General features: G+C 43.8%; 2 protein-coding genes across 2 annotated transcripts in view; both read right to left on the bottom strand.

Moving 5' to 3' along the window:
• Positions 1–15419, bottom strand: part of LOC126204069 (UDP-glycosyltransferase UGT5-like) — a 251477-nt gene that overhangs the window by 114753 nt on the left and 121305 nt on the right. The gene's annotated exons all lie outside the window — the stretch shown is intronic.
• Positions 398–12941, bottom strand: LOC126204070 (trypsin alpha-like). The gene is made up of 2 exons (XM_049938491.1): positions 12642–12941; positions 398–830 (listed from the first exon to the last, which is right to left on the bottom strand). Exons 1-2 carry the CDS (start codon positions 12939–12941, stop codon positions 432–434), a joined length of 699 nt encoding a protein of 232 aa, XP_049794448.1. The 3' UTR covers positions 398–431.

The following is a 15419-nucleotide window of genomic DNA, read 5'->3' on the forward strand; positions in this document are numbered from 1 at the left end:
ATGGCCTGTGTCTCTGCATGCTCCCTGTCTGCAGCAACAATAGACGTGATGAGTCGCCTCATACAATGTCTCCGTTCTCTGATGACGTGATAGAGAGAAGCACGTCCACCTGGGATGGAACCTTGCTGCCCAGCTCGCTACTCTGACTGCAGTGATCTGCAGGAGCCGCGCCTGTGTCATACGTACATACATAGAAACAGACACACACACACACACACACACACACATACACACGCAAATACATACATTTTTATAACATGTATGGATGTATGGATTTTGTTGTATTTAAAATCTATGTGACTGAACAGAAGCAAGCAATAAACGAAATTCGATGGGTATTGTTTATTTGAAAGTAAATACAACAGAAAACAAGGTCATTAATCTCCTTCCCTCAATTACAAAATGGTTTGCACGTTAGTCAGTGACGCCTGTCACACTCCAGTAATGTTTCTGATCCAGCCGCGCATATACCCGACGTCGGTGTACATCGCCAGAGGGTATTCGCAGTCCTCGTCGCCCCAGGACACGATGCCGACCTGCATGTTTCCGGACACCAGCGGACTTCCGGAATCACCAAAGCAGACGCCCTTGTGGATGTTGCCGGCACACATCATACTGTCGGTGACTGGAAGGATATCGGCAAATATCTTACTGCAAACCGATGTTTGGTCAACGTACAGGTCCACTTTTAGCAATTCCTCTGGTCTCTGGAAATTTTGATCCAGTCCCCAGCCAGTAGCAGTGACAGGTAGGCCTGCAGGAGCCTCGTATCCGTCTGTAGGCAGCTTGACGGGCTGGATGTTCGGTCCGAGCGGGAATGGTTCAGAGGGCTGTGAACATACGAAAAGTTTCTCATAAGGACTAGAACATCTCTATAATATACTGACTGAAATGGGAACTGTTATAACACAAACACATGTGGGATGAGTTGATTACGAGTAAATTCCTCACGCGAGCTTACACTGATCACCCAGAATATTATGTCCATCGGCCTAGAAGCGATGTAAACCCTCCAGGCGATAGCAGCGTCAGCTCGCAAGGAATGAAAGCTAGTCAGACACACGTATGGTGCATGTAGTATCAGTGACCGTGCTATCCGTGTGTAGACTGGGGAAGACGACAGAGGGATAGAGAAACAATTAAAATCGCTCAAAAGAGGAAAGGCCGCTGGACCTGATGCTGTACCAGTTCCATTTTACACAGAGTACGCGAAGGAACTTGCCCCCCTTCTTGCAGCGGTGTACCATAGGTCTCTAGAAGAGCGTAGCGTTCAAAAGGATTGGAAAAGCGCACAGGTCATCCCTGTTTTCAAGAAGGGACGTCGAACATATGTGCAGAGCTATAGACCTATATCTCTAACGTCGATCAGTTGTAGAATTTTGGAACACGTATTATGTTCGAGCATAGTGACTTTCCTGGAGACTAGAAATCTACTTTGTAGGAATTAGCATGGGTTTCGAAAAAGACGATCGTGTGAAACCCAGCTCGCGCTATTCGTCCTCGAGACTAAGAGGGCCATAGACACGGGTTCCCAGGTAGATGCCGTGTTTCTTGATTTCCGCAAGGCGTTCGATGCAGTTCCCCACAGTCGTTTAACGAACAAAGTAAGAGCATATGGACTATCAGACCAATTCTGTGATTGGATTGAAGAGTTCCTAGAAATCAGAACTCAGCATGTCATTCTCAATGGAGAGAAGTCTTCCGAAGTAAGAGTGATTTCAGGTGTGCCGCAGGGGAGTGTCGTAGGATCGTTGCTATTCACAATATACATAAATGACCTTGTGGATGACATCGGAAGTTCACTGAGGCTTTTTGCGGATGATGTTGTGGTATATCGAGAGGTTGTAACAATGGTAAATTGTACTGAAATGCAGGAGGATCTGCAACGAATTGACGCATGGTGCAGGGAATGGCAATTGAATCTCAATGTAGACAAGTGTAACGTGCTGCGAATACAGAGAAAGAAAGATCCCTTATCATTTAGCTACAATATAGCAGGTCAGCAACTGGAAGCAGTTAATTCCATAAATTATCTGGGAGTAGGCACTAGGAGTGATTTAAAATGGAATGATCATATAAAGTTGATCATCGGTAAAGCAGATGCCAGACTGAGATTCATTGGAAGAATCCTAAGGAAATGCAATCGGAAAACGAAGGAAGTAGGTTACAGTACGCTTGTTCGCCCACTGCTTGAATACTGCTCAGCAGTGTGGGATCAGTACCAGATAGGGTTGATAGAAGAGGTAGAGAAGATCCAACGGAGAGCAGCGCGCTTCGTTACAGGATCATTTAGTAATCGTGAAAGCGTTACGGAGATGATGGATAAACTCCAGTGGAAGACTCTGCTGGAGAGACGCTCAGTAGCTCGGTACGGGCTTTTGTTGAAGTTTCGAGAACATACCTTCACCGAAGAGTCAAGCAGTATATTGCTCCCTCCTACGTATATCTCGCGAAGAGACCACGAGGGTAAAATCAGAGAGATTAGAGCCCACACAGAGGCATACCGACAATCTTTCTTTCCACGAACAATACGAGACTGGAATAGCAGGGAGAACCGATAGACGTAGTCAAAGTACCCTCCGCCACACACCGTCAGGTGGCTTGCGGAGTATGGATGTAGATGTAGATGTAGAAGGCGCACAATATATCCAAGTTTGACCGAGGGCAGATTATGACGGCTCGGAGGCTCGACACGAGCATTTCCGAAGAGTTCTGTGGCGAAACAATCGTGAAACGACTTCCAGACGCCGTGGAGTTGGCCGATCACATCCCATTACAGGTATCGAACTCGTAGGCTGGGCAGACTGGTAAAATAGGGCAGGCGGCGAACTGTGGCGGAACTAACATCAGACTTTAATTCTGGGCAGAGTGCAAGCGTGTCTGAACACACAGTGCATCGAACACTGCTAACAATTGGGCCTCCGCAGCAAATGTTAACACCACGACATCCACAACTATGACTGAAATGGACATGTGGCCATCCGCACTGGGCCTTGGAGCAATGGCAGAGCGTTGCATGGTCCGATGAATTGCGATACCTTCTTCATCATGCCAATGGGAGATCGCGAATCCGTCGTCTTCCAGGGCCACAGCTCTTGGACACCTGTACCGCGGGACCGAGACAAGCTGGCGGCGGCTCCATCATGCTCTGGGAAACATTCACGTGGGCATCCGTTTTATCCAGTGGAGTTCGTGAAAGGCACCATGACGGCCAGGGAGTATCGTACAGAAACCGCGTAAACCCCTTCCTGACGATCATGTTTCCCGACGTCAGTGGCATTTTTCAACAAGATAATGCGCCATGTCACAAGGCCGCCAATGTGATGGAATGCTTCGAGGACCACAGTGGCAAGTTCCAGTTGATTTGATGACCCCTCAACTCCCCAGATCTAAATGTGACCCTCGACGAAATTTTCGGGAATTATCTGACTTGTGTATGCAGATATTGTGAGAGCTTCCTCCAGCGGCCTACCGAGGCCTCGTCGCTCCCACGCAACAACGCGTCGACGATGTTATCCCCGCCATAGGTGGACATAGTGGCTATTAGGTAGGTGGTCACAACGTTCTGGCTGATGAGTGTATTTTCAGTACTTTTATAAAAGAGGAAAAGGCTCTCCTGCACAGGAAGATGGGTGTGATTGCATGACGAGTATATGGGTACGTGTAACGTCACCCAAATATTTCAATTACACATTACAGGAGAGCATTCCAAATGGCTGTGAAAGATGTGCCGATTTGTCGGTCCGCAGCGATGAACTGAACTCCAGCCACGTCGGCTCTTTTACTTAGCGCTCAGTGTTGCGGTCGCCATTCTGCACCGTCTCCGTGAGCTGTAGCATGCTGACCGAGAAGAGGTGGAGTGCTTGGGCTGCTCGCGAAGAGGGCAGCTCTGGTCACAGCCTAACAGGGCGGTTCCCAACCTTTCTTAGGCCATTACCCCTGACTGAACCCAGACATTAGCCACTACTGCCGCCCTCTTCGCCCCTCCCCTCTGCCGTCTGTTGTCCCCACCCCCTCCACCAGGTTATCACCAAGTTCAGCACCTACGTAAACCATAGAATGAAAGACTTTTATTGGAACACTTTTATTTTTAAAATGAGGAAAGATGAATGATATTTAGTTTGTGCATGTGTAAGGGGGAGGGAGGGGGTGTTGTTAGATGAATGACGAAGGAGTTGGTGCACGGCAAATGCTACCTAGAACTCCTTCTCAGGTAAGAAAGCTAACTATCCACAGCGGCGGTAGACACTTGTTACGAAAAATACTTCCCTTGCATTACTCCTCTCTATTGCGGCATTTGCTTGACCTGCACACTGTAACCCCATTTAAAACCAAACAAAATATAATGTGTGCACTATACTTACTGCTCATAAGTCACGTGATTGCTCCAGGCTGTTAAAGCTTTGTGTCTGACCACAAACACTAATAGTAATAACAGCAGTAATAGTAATAATAATAATAATAATAATAATCACAATGCCACAAATATAGAATACATCACATACATTCAGCAACAGAAAGATTCACATGCAGAAAGGAAGGAGGAAGGGGATTTGTCGACATAAAAAACCTACATTATGGACAGGTAGACAATTTAAGAAAATTCTTTATAGAACGAGCAGAAACTAGCAAAATACACAAAGCAATCACTCACATAAATATATCGTCTACACCACTGCAATTTCATAACCACTTCTACAACCCTTTAGATCACATAACATCAACAGATACAAAGAAAGTAAATTGGAAAAAGAAAACACTACATGGCAAGCACTCATGTCATCTAACACAGCCACACACCGATCAAGACGCATCCAACACATGGCTAAGAAAAGGCGATATATACAGTGAGACGGAAGGATTGCAGTACAGGATCAAACAATAAACATCAGATATTACAGCAAGCATATTATTAAAGATACCAATACCACAACAGATAAATGCAGACTTTGCAAACAACAAGTAGAAACAGCAGATCACATCACAACCGGATGTACAATACTAGCAAATACAGAATACATCAGAAGACATGACAATGTAGCAAAAATAATACATCAACAACTTGCCATACAACATAAACGAATAAAACAACACGTTCACACATACAAGTATGCACCACAAGATGTACTGGAGAATGATGAGTACAAATTATACTGGAACAGAACCATTATAACAGATAAATCAACACCACATAACAAACCTGACATCATACTCACCAATAAAGAGAAGAAATTAACACAACTAATCGAAATATCCATACCCAATACAACAAATATACAGAAGAAACCAGGAGAAAAAATTGAAAAATACATCCAACTGGCTGAGGAAGTCAAGGACATGTGGCATCAGGATAAAGTTGACATTATAACAATTATACTATCAACTACAGGAATCATACCACACAATATCCACCAGTTCATCAACGCAATACAGCTACATCCAAACGTATATAAACAACTACAGAAATCTGTAATTATTGATACATGTTAAATTACCCGAAAGTTCCTAAATGCAATGTAACATATAACGCACAGTTAAAAGGAAGCCACGCTTGATCAAGGTACGCGTCACTTTCCATTTTTAACCATAGATAACGTCTGAGAAAGGAAAGAAATAATAATAATACTGCGTGGCCAGCCGCGGTGGGCGAGCCGCTCTAGGCGCTTCAGTCTGAAACCGCGCGACTGCTACGGTCGCAGGTTCGAATCCTGCCTCGGGCATGAGTGTGTGATGTCCTTAGGTTAGTTAGGTTTAAGTATTCTAAGTTCTAGGGGACTGACGACCTCAGATGTTAAGTCCCATAGTGCTCAGATCCATCCAATACTGGGTTCAGCACAATAGTAGCCCTAATGTAGTTACTGCTGAAGAAATTTTGGAACTACTGCATGTACTGTCTACAACTTGGAGAAGACACTTCCATAAGATATTTAGCGTGTGTTACGTATATGTCTCACTTTTACCATCAACGATGTACGGGACAAAGCACAAAATACGTGCATAGTGGGTGGACTAATGAGAATCCTGTAACCTACATCGAATTAATGCCATTAATTGAGAGAAAGTAATTATTGATAACTTTTATAATCAATATTAGACTTAAAAAATTGTGATAATAGTAATGATCTTCTGAAAATAAGCTACAGTCACGACTGAAACACAATCGAATCGTTTACATTTTACCCCTCAGAAAGCTTCATTTCACCCTGCAGGGGTAATTACCCCCAGGTTGGGAACCATTTGTTTAATATAACAATCTGGATACTCCGTCACTTTTCTGTTACCCACCGCAACTGCAGCACAACAAGCGGCCAGGAAGTTATTCCCGTTGAGTTTGGCGCGATCCTGTGAAAACGAATTGTAATTGCTTTTACTGATTTGGAGAATGGTTTTTACAGACAGGAGCGTCTGTAGCACAATAAATTGTAGCAACAACAAGAAAAAAAACACCACATACGTTGTTTTTTTTTCATATTGATCGTACGAGTAGTCAGCCGCTACAGTACAGAATAGAGAATAGTTTATTTTCGATTTTCTTTTTAACCTACAGGTATTTACTGGAGAATGTCTTATTCTTCACGTACAAAAAACTGCCAGTCAACAGCAGAAGACTTGATATGTCTAGAGAGGCATCTTATATCTACTCAGAAACGTACAGTTTCGTTCACTACACTTCCAGTCAATTCAGTGAATGTGGAACATAGAAAACGTCTATGGAATGTAATACGTAGATTACTTAACGTAGCAGATAATTTATCACAACTGCGACTGAAGAAAAAACCACACAGACGTAATAATAAAAGAACAAAAGCAATAAAACTATTTCGCAACACAGAAGAAACCGATTCCACAATTGTTCTTGCAGCTGAGCCACAAACGGCAGCAACAAATACACTTACAAATATATTTATGTATTAGAAAATCGAGTGAAGTGTAAGACAGTGCGAGACATTAGGCTCCCTACAAAGTTATTACATGTGAAGCGAAGTGCCTGTCACAACAAGAACAGACAACAAAAGAAATACATTCTTCCCATGCATGAAGCATGTGTTTATGTTCTCTTGTTTTCAGCAGAATAAGTTGCAATTACACACATATTCGAAAGTATTTCATCACCATTAAGTTGTAGCTTATGTACCCGAACCAGGGAGATTCGACTGTTTTACGTGTATCTCACGAACATTAATGTCTCTTGATAATTTACTAATGCTTGGAACACAATAACTATTTCAGTAATTAACTAGAAAAATAATTAAAAACAAACTTCAATTTTACGGCTGCTTTCTCGCTGCTAGGGGTGCTCGTTCCGGCGCAATTAACAGACGCTAACATTCCTCACAGCAGTGAGTGTCGCAACTGTATATCTTAGACTGATTCTGACTGGCGGATAGGCACAGGGTCTGTTTTGATACACCTTGGTAGTGTATGCGTCGTGGACTTTGACTTGCGAGTCTCACAGAAACCTGTTGTTGTGAATCAGACTATTCACAAACGTTGGGTAGATTTGATAGCTTGTTGCAGAACTGTGTCTACTCTGTAGTGAGGGGTTCGTTCCTACGAGTCGTGATCAGCTAAGGCAGTTTTGATAGCACGTTGCGGAATGATGTTTATTCTGTTGTGAGCATTCCGTTACTCTGAGTTGCAATCAGCCAAGATAGTCTTAACAGCTAGTTGCGAAGCTTGTGCCTACTCTATTGTTGGTGTTCCGTTATTATAAATGTGTTCGCCAAATTTGTGTGTTTGTTGGTAGCTCGTTATTACGAGTTGTTGTCAGCCATGTGATTTTGGTAATTTTGGTTTCTGGCGTCGAACAATGCGGAGCTTATTGGAAGCACTGACCGCCGGTATTCGAGTGAACGTCAAGCTTATCGTCTTGTTTCGAAATTGGAAGAAGGTAGAATCATTAACATGAGGGGCATCGTAATGCTAGACCTCCAGATTTCACACAAAATTGGCTATAACACGATCGCCGCAGAACAAATAGGCACTGACCTACCAGAAGGAGGACACCGCGAGGAGTCGGTAATTAGTTCCACTGGGTCTGACAAGTAGATGGGTGACAGCAGCTGAAATATGGCCACAGGTTTAGAGGTGGAGTGTTTGCGTAATGTAGGGTCGCAGTCATCTGTGACACTGACATTGTGTAGTTTACAACGGTGTCTCCCTTTGGCATGCGGCGGTCAGACCGTCGTGTCCGTCAACAACATGGCGGAAGATAAGCACGCAGCGATTATCGAGACCCAAAATCAAGTGGAGTTATGGTTTGGCGATCTATTGAATATGGTACAATCACTCATATGGTAACTGCTAAAGGAAAACTTAACTCTCAGCAGTATCTGGCGAGAATAATAAATCCTATAGTCATACGGCACCTTCCCAGCAGGAAGACGCAAGTCTCTACATTAGAGTCCTCACCACGAGCCACTTGAAGAACGTACGGGATGCTTGACTGCACTGCCTCACCCTCTGGTTCGTCACGCCAAGAGGATGTCTGGTACGCGGCCGAACGGTGTGTAGTTTGGTGCCAGCATCCAGACAGCAGTCTTCGGGATCCGACACAGTATCTATTTCAGTCATGGCAACAGCAGCTGGCCGAGACAGACATAGCAACAGAGAGGTAACCGATTTTTTTACTTTTACTTGTTCCTAACCAGGAGCGAAAATGGTTCAAATGGCTCTGAGCACTATAGGATTTAACATCTGAGGTCATCAGTCCCCTAGAACTTAGAAATACTTATACCTAACTAACCTAAGGATATCACACACATCAATGCCCGAGGCAGGATTTGAACCTGCGACCGAAGCGGTCGCGCGGTAGCGCCTAGAACCGCTCGGCCACTACGGCCGGCTAACCAGGAGCGAATTTTATAACATCATATGTGCGCTTTAATAGTTTAGTTTCTTGAGTTTACGCGTGTGATGGTTCTCGCGTTTTCGTTTGCGTCGGAAAATAAATCAATTTGGTCACATATTACAAGTTCCTCATCAGGGGCGAATTATTTAGTTTTACCTGAGTGCTTCAGTAGTTAAGTTTTTGAATATTTGCGTATTAATCTAACTTATTAGAGACAATTCCTGCGTTTTCGTCAGTGTCTGCAGTAGAGTTCCGGAGCACCTGCAGATAGTCAATTTCTGGATAGTCTAGCTTTTCACAGACTTCCGTATGGGCAGGGACTGTGACTGTTGTGTGTGGATGCAAGTCAGTTTGTGCACTTCACTCTCAGCCCCAGGCTGTGATGGCTTCAGTTACACAGCTTGAGGCTGCAGTGCATGGGCATCAGTGTTGTGGCCTGGCTGTGGGGATCCAACAGACGGCCAGCACATCTGAGTCCTGTGATCGGTTCTCACTGGTGGCCAGCCCAGTTACTGCTCGCACTAAGGTTGACCCCTCGTCTGTGGTCTAGTGGAAGGTCGCCCTAGGGCATAGCAGACGGCGAAAGACTTCCCAGGCGGCTTCACATAAGCGCCCCCCCCCCCCCCCAAATTAGTCTGACAAACAGGTTCCAGGTGATATCTGTGGCTGACACTGCTGCTGAGCCAGATGCCGTCGCTTGTCCTGTTTCAGAGGAAACCTCTCAGCATGACAAACACAGAGGGTTGGATTATTGATAGTTGTGAGGTCCAACGTTAGGTGCTTTATGGGGCCCCTTAGAGACATGGCCGCCAAGAAGGGGAAGAAAACCATTGTGAACTCCGTGTGCATACCTGGTGGAGTCATTCCAGACGTGGAGTGAGTCCTCCTGGATGCCATGAAGAGCACAGGGTGCAGCCAACTGCAGGTGGTGGCTCACGTTGGTACCAATGATGTGTGTCACTTTGGATCAGAGGAGAATCTCTTTAGTTTTGAATGGCTACCAGAAGTGGTGAAGGCTGCCAGCCTTGCTTACGAAATGAAAGCAGAAGGACCGATTCTGGTCCTCTAGTACAGAGCCGAGCGGAGGGTCTGAATCAGAGCCTTAGATGGTTCTGCGACCGTGTAGGCTGCAGATTCTTCGACTAGCGCCATAGTGTGGTTGGGTTTTGGGTTGCGCTGAGTAATTTTAATAATTAACAGCCAAAGCTGCACCATTTGCCTAGAATTTACCTAGGTTTCTGTCAGGATAACCCGATCTTCTTCAGAATAACAGTAACTACCATATTTCCATAGTGGACATAATCAAGCTAAAGCTACAAATCCATAAATTATCGTCAGACTATAAAACTTATTTGGAACTACCTCGGCCCCACTTCGCGACCGCGATGCGGCAGTCACGAGTGCTGTACTGGAACTGACCGTAGCGTCATGAGGCCCGCCTAGGTGGACACAATACCTTGCGCCTACGCATAAACTGTATGATAGTTACTTGTTGGGGCAAGACGTGAACTTAACACCTCACCTTGAATTTGTTAGTAAGGTGAAATAAAAGGTATAGTTGAGGAAAAGGGCGTAAATGTTAACCTGTGCAGAACGTACTTAGATCGACTGTCTTAACATTTATTAAGTATTCATTGGTAATGATATGAGGAAGACATGTGCTCACAAGGTATGGCCTATGTAGGAAAATTTTTGTGCTTAAACACGATGTTTATTCACCTAAGAAGAACTTAGGAGTGGGAATGCTAATATAAAGCCAACATCGTCATTATTACGACTAGGCCTAGAAGTTATTAAGACGCACTTGTTAAGCACTTGCTTAGCTATGGTTACAACGCATGAACATCTTATTTACTTAGCACACAAATGGTCATGATTCAACTTAGGAGCAAGTCTATATCTAATCTGTAACATCCGGCAATACGTGCTATATAAAATAGATGTTCATTATTCAAGGTTAGTATATTTGACCTGAAATGGTCTAGAATCAAGTTAAAAAATTAAGGCACGTGCCTGATTGAGCTTCCTGGAGAAGTTATGGTTATGAGTTGCAGAAAACACTAAAGTAGGAATTAATGTGGTGGCAATGGGATACTCAATTTGCCTCCATGGATGTAATCCACACACGTACTATAAAAACTGTGTGTGGACCACTGCCATCATAATTTAGACCTGGTGACCACTGCCATTGAACTTAGGGAATGACAGCGGAAATACGCTTAAAGCTAAAGTGTAACTTGGCGAACATCGCTCCGGTCAACACACTTAAAATAATTGACCGACATAGGTCAATATGTACTTAAAGAACTAGTCTAAATTATGGGATGATGTTACCCTCTCGTAATACCTACATGGACATGACTGCCATTAATTAAGTTACTAAAAAGTTGTGTATTACTAGGTGATGGCACCACTGCTGTCGTATACACACAGTATTGACCACAATCGGTCATATTGAAGGATTATGTGGTAGCACCTATATTCTGTAAATGAGTAGTGACTTGGGGATCGTCATTCCGGTTACTACACGTACGTGCTATTGACCGATGAAGCTATTATCTACTATTTAAATCAAGTGTGGGAGAGAAGGTGGACGAGGTTAAGGAGTTGGTCTTCAGCGGAGAAGGAGGGTCGGAAGCCACAATGGTTAAGGGGAAGGAGGTGGTGTTGATTGAGGTGGTGATGGATACGACGGGAGAGGATGGACTCGAAGACCTTACTGAAGACGATAGGAAGAGGCGACGGAAGGGGGTTTTTTGGGTTTGAGGAATAAGAGGACGCGAAAAGTCTTCCACAGGTCAGGGCGAAAGCTGGCAGAGAGCATGACGTTGTAAAATTGGCAAGGACAGTCAGGAATGAAAAGGGGCATTCTCTGAGGTGGCAGTAGGTGACACAGTCGTGAGCAGGGGCAGTGTTGCGCTTTGACTGGAGGATGTCATGTCATGTGCTGTGATTGGAGTGTTGATGCCGGAGGGGGGCAACTGCCCCAAGTACTGGAGACTGGGAGCAAGAGGAGCGACCGAGGTAACCGCGCATTACATGACAGTGGGGAAGGGGATTTTAAATATGAGTTCGGTTTTATAAAATAAGAATTGTTTTTCTTTTTTAGTGTGGCTGTGCAGTCTAATAATAAAAATGGTAAATATGTTATTTCTTTAAAAACTGCTTAAAAATTAATGTACATTTTATAGTCCATAGTGTCTTACAGTCCGTAATATACGGTATCAGAATAACTGCCTTACGATGGTAGCAGACACACCTCCAAATTGGAACTGTGGTGAGCTGTTGACATTCACCACAGTGTGCGTCATCTAGCGGACCTGCCTTTATAAACTTCAAAAAAAAAAAAAAAAAAAAAAAAAAAAATGGTTCAAATGGCTCTGAGCACTATGGGACTTAACATCTGAGGTCATCAGTCCCCTAGAACTTAGAACTACTTAAACCTAACTAACCTAAGGACATCACACACATCCATGCCCGAGGCAGGATTCGAACCTGCGACCGTAGCAGTCCCGTGGTTCCGGACTGCAGCGCCTAGAACCGCAAGACCACCGCGGCCGGCCTATAAACTTCCACCCCTTCCTAGCTGAAAAGTCACTCGGCCTAATTCTAATGGGTAAATGAGAATATATTTTGTTATTATTTGTTGTAAACTGTAAGGGAAAAATGTGTTCAGTACCAAATACGTCAGTGAACATGTTTTTTTTCCCACAAATAACTTCGTGTCTTTATATTAATTTGCACCGCTGTAAATCTGGTACACAGTGAATAAGACGAAACGCCAACTTACTTGCACGACAACAATGTCATTGTCGAGACTGGTGCTGTTGAAGTTCTCGTGATAAACGACTCTCGATATGTTGAAGACGACGCCGCCACTCTCGCGTATCGTCGATCCGGCCCGCAGCAACATCTTGGTGACGTCGTCGTAGAAGCAGTGACCGGCTGACATTGCCCACGTCGTGCTGATTATGGATGCGCCGCACTCGTGCCTGACCAGGAACTGTATGGAGAGGTTCCACGGGTACTCTGATATGGTGGTCGCGTTGCCATTCACGATACGTCCATGACCCCTCCTGCTCCAAGGCATCCTAGCTCTGGGGGCCGATAAGGCTGGTACCAACAGGCACACCACGATGACAAGTGCTCGCAACATTGTGGCCACCGAGAGTGTCCTACTCCTGAAGACGGCTTCCTTTTATAATGCCGCTTTGTGCTTAAAATGATCTGTCTGGCGCAATTGGTTTTCCCATTTACGTTTTTACCTGCAATCAGGGATATTAAAATTTGTGAGCAATGGCGTAGTACATCGTTTAAGGTCAAAGTTAGTTCTAATCTTAACAAATGAGCTCGTCTCGTTTATCATTCCATTTCGATTCTGGTATTTATAAACTAGTCATTATAAACTAGTTATCAGATAAGTATCACTGTATCTTGAAGCGAGGAAACTCGATTGTTTTTTGAGTAGTGCTAACGTGGAACCTTCGTGTTCAAGCAGCATTCAGTATCAGACAAAGAAAGGAAATTTTATTTTTGATTTCAAATCAATAGGTGAATTTTTTAATACGTCTAAGTGGAAGGGACATTTTCCTGAATAGGAAAATGTAATTATTTTGGTAATATATGAAACAAACGACCTGTACATTAATCACATTATTATTTCTCTAATCAACATCCCTTTTTCTCAACACATACTAATCGTATAGGAATGAATGAGGTATCTTTACGAATGTTTTTCAACCGGCTTCTGACGTTGCATATCAATTTTTCGCTAAAACTTTCTATTTGTGGAAAATTTCAACATAAAAGAAACTTTTAACTATCATACGCAAAAAGGCATCATGGGTGCCCAGCTTCATACCTTTATTTTACGAAGTTAACTAATTAATCACGAATAAGAGACTCCTTTTTCTTCCTATCTTTCTAAAGACACCATTTTTTTGTAGTGCTTATTAACCGGATAATTTGTGTACATCATTGCCATAGATATTAACCATTACCCTTATCTCTGCCTGTCGTATAAGTTGACTTTTCAAAACAAGTAAACTTTCCGAAATGACAAAAATATTTTTCATGTTGCCTTAAATTGTCATTCACGTGTTGCTAATGAGGCCCGATGTGCATACTGTATGCGAAAGTATATACAAGGATGTCCATAAATTCATTACTGTTATTTCACGTCAATCGGTTCAGTTTTGAAGACGGTTCCTCTTCATTCCCACAATTTCTCTTCGTCTACACTTATTCCAGATGCTCTCGTTATTTAAAGATATAAAAGTGTGAATATTTCGCATCAGTCCCCTGGTACCGGTAAAGGCTAGACGCCATAACGCAAAAGGACGCGCAGCAAACTCTATTGTTTTCGACCTTAGCAGGTGACAGCATTCAGAGACGTGTCGAAGGATTACGTAACAGACGCAAGCTGACTGGATACGATACACGATGGATGACATCGCGTCTGCTTGCTGAAATATTGCAAAAGCTTTACTGCGCTCTCTGATAGAATCAGCATGCGGAAAAACCTAAATTCACGAACTCCCACGAAGAAAAAGATTCTAAAGTTGTTCAGGGACCTTTTCTGTGTTGTTTGGTATAGTGACTTGCTGTACATGTGCAGGGAGAGGGAAGAAGGTTATTGCATCCGGCTTATGACGACAATGTACAGGTCGAGCGGTCAGGAATTGTGAGTGGGCGTCTAGGGTGGACGTTAAATGACAGAATAGGAAATTAAGCCTAATAAAGAGAATATATTTCGGTGTACGGGATACAAGGGGCGTCCCTAGGGAGTAAGTAACTAGGTGTGTGCCAGTCTAGGAGGACGAACAACTAAATAAGGGAAGGCGGTTTATGTTATGTCGGTGGCTCTGCGACGCCACAACGACGTGTGTTCTCGTCGAGCTCTGGATCACAAGAGAGATAGAAGCAACTGTGTTCTCCACTGTAGAATTCTGCAGCGTCCACATGCGTGACCTGTATCCCACGCATGCTATTGGCTGAAACCTATAGCGTGAATTCGCTACCATTTTCAGGAGAGGCGACAAAGCGTCTCTTGTCATCATCTTATACTGCACAGAAGTGCCTTGGTACTGAAAGGCGGGCAACTGTGTCACGTAGGCACAGCGGAAATTGCTCTGGGAGAAAACTTGTTTTGAAATAAATTTTTTAAACTAATTCCCTGAATTATCCTCGACTGTCTGCCACCCTGCACATTGCGGTCTCGATAGAGAGTAATAGTGTATATGTGATTTATTTGGTTTGTTTCCCCATTTTCCTTAGTTTCTGTGAAAGTACTTCCACAATGCTGAATTAGTACAATACAATCACCAAAACTTGCAACCTAAAACACAAACATCTACGTACAGACACATGGTGTAATAGCCAACTCTTCCTCCATAAACTTCTACATACTGTAATTACAATGAAATCCAGACCTTCAACTGCTTACAGGCGTTGATAAATATCAACGGGGACAGTTGAAAAATGTGTGCCCCCTCCGGGGCTCGAACCGGAATCTCCTGCTTACATGGCCCGCTGATAGTTATCAACGCCCGTAAGCAGCTAAAGGTCT

Source organism: Schistocerca nitens, chromosome 9 (genome assembly GCF_023898315.1).
Source record: "Schistocerca nitens isolate TAMUIC-IGC-003100 chromosome 9, iqSchNite1.1, whole genome shotgun sequence".
In the NCBI taxonomy this organism is placed as follows: Eukaryota; Metazoa; Arthropoda; class Insecta; order Orthoptera; family Acrididae; genus Schistocerca; species Schistocerca nitens.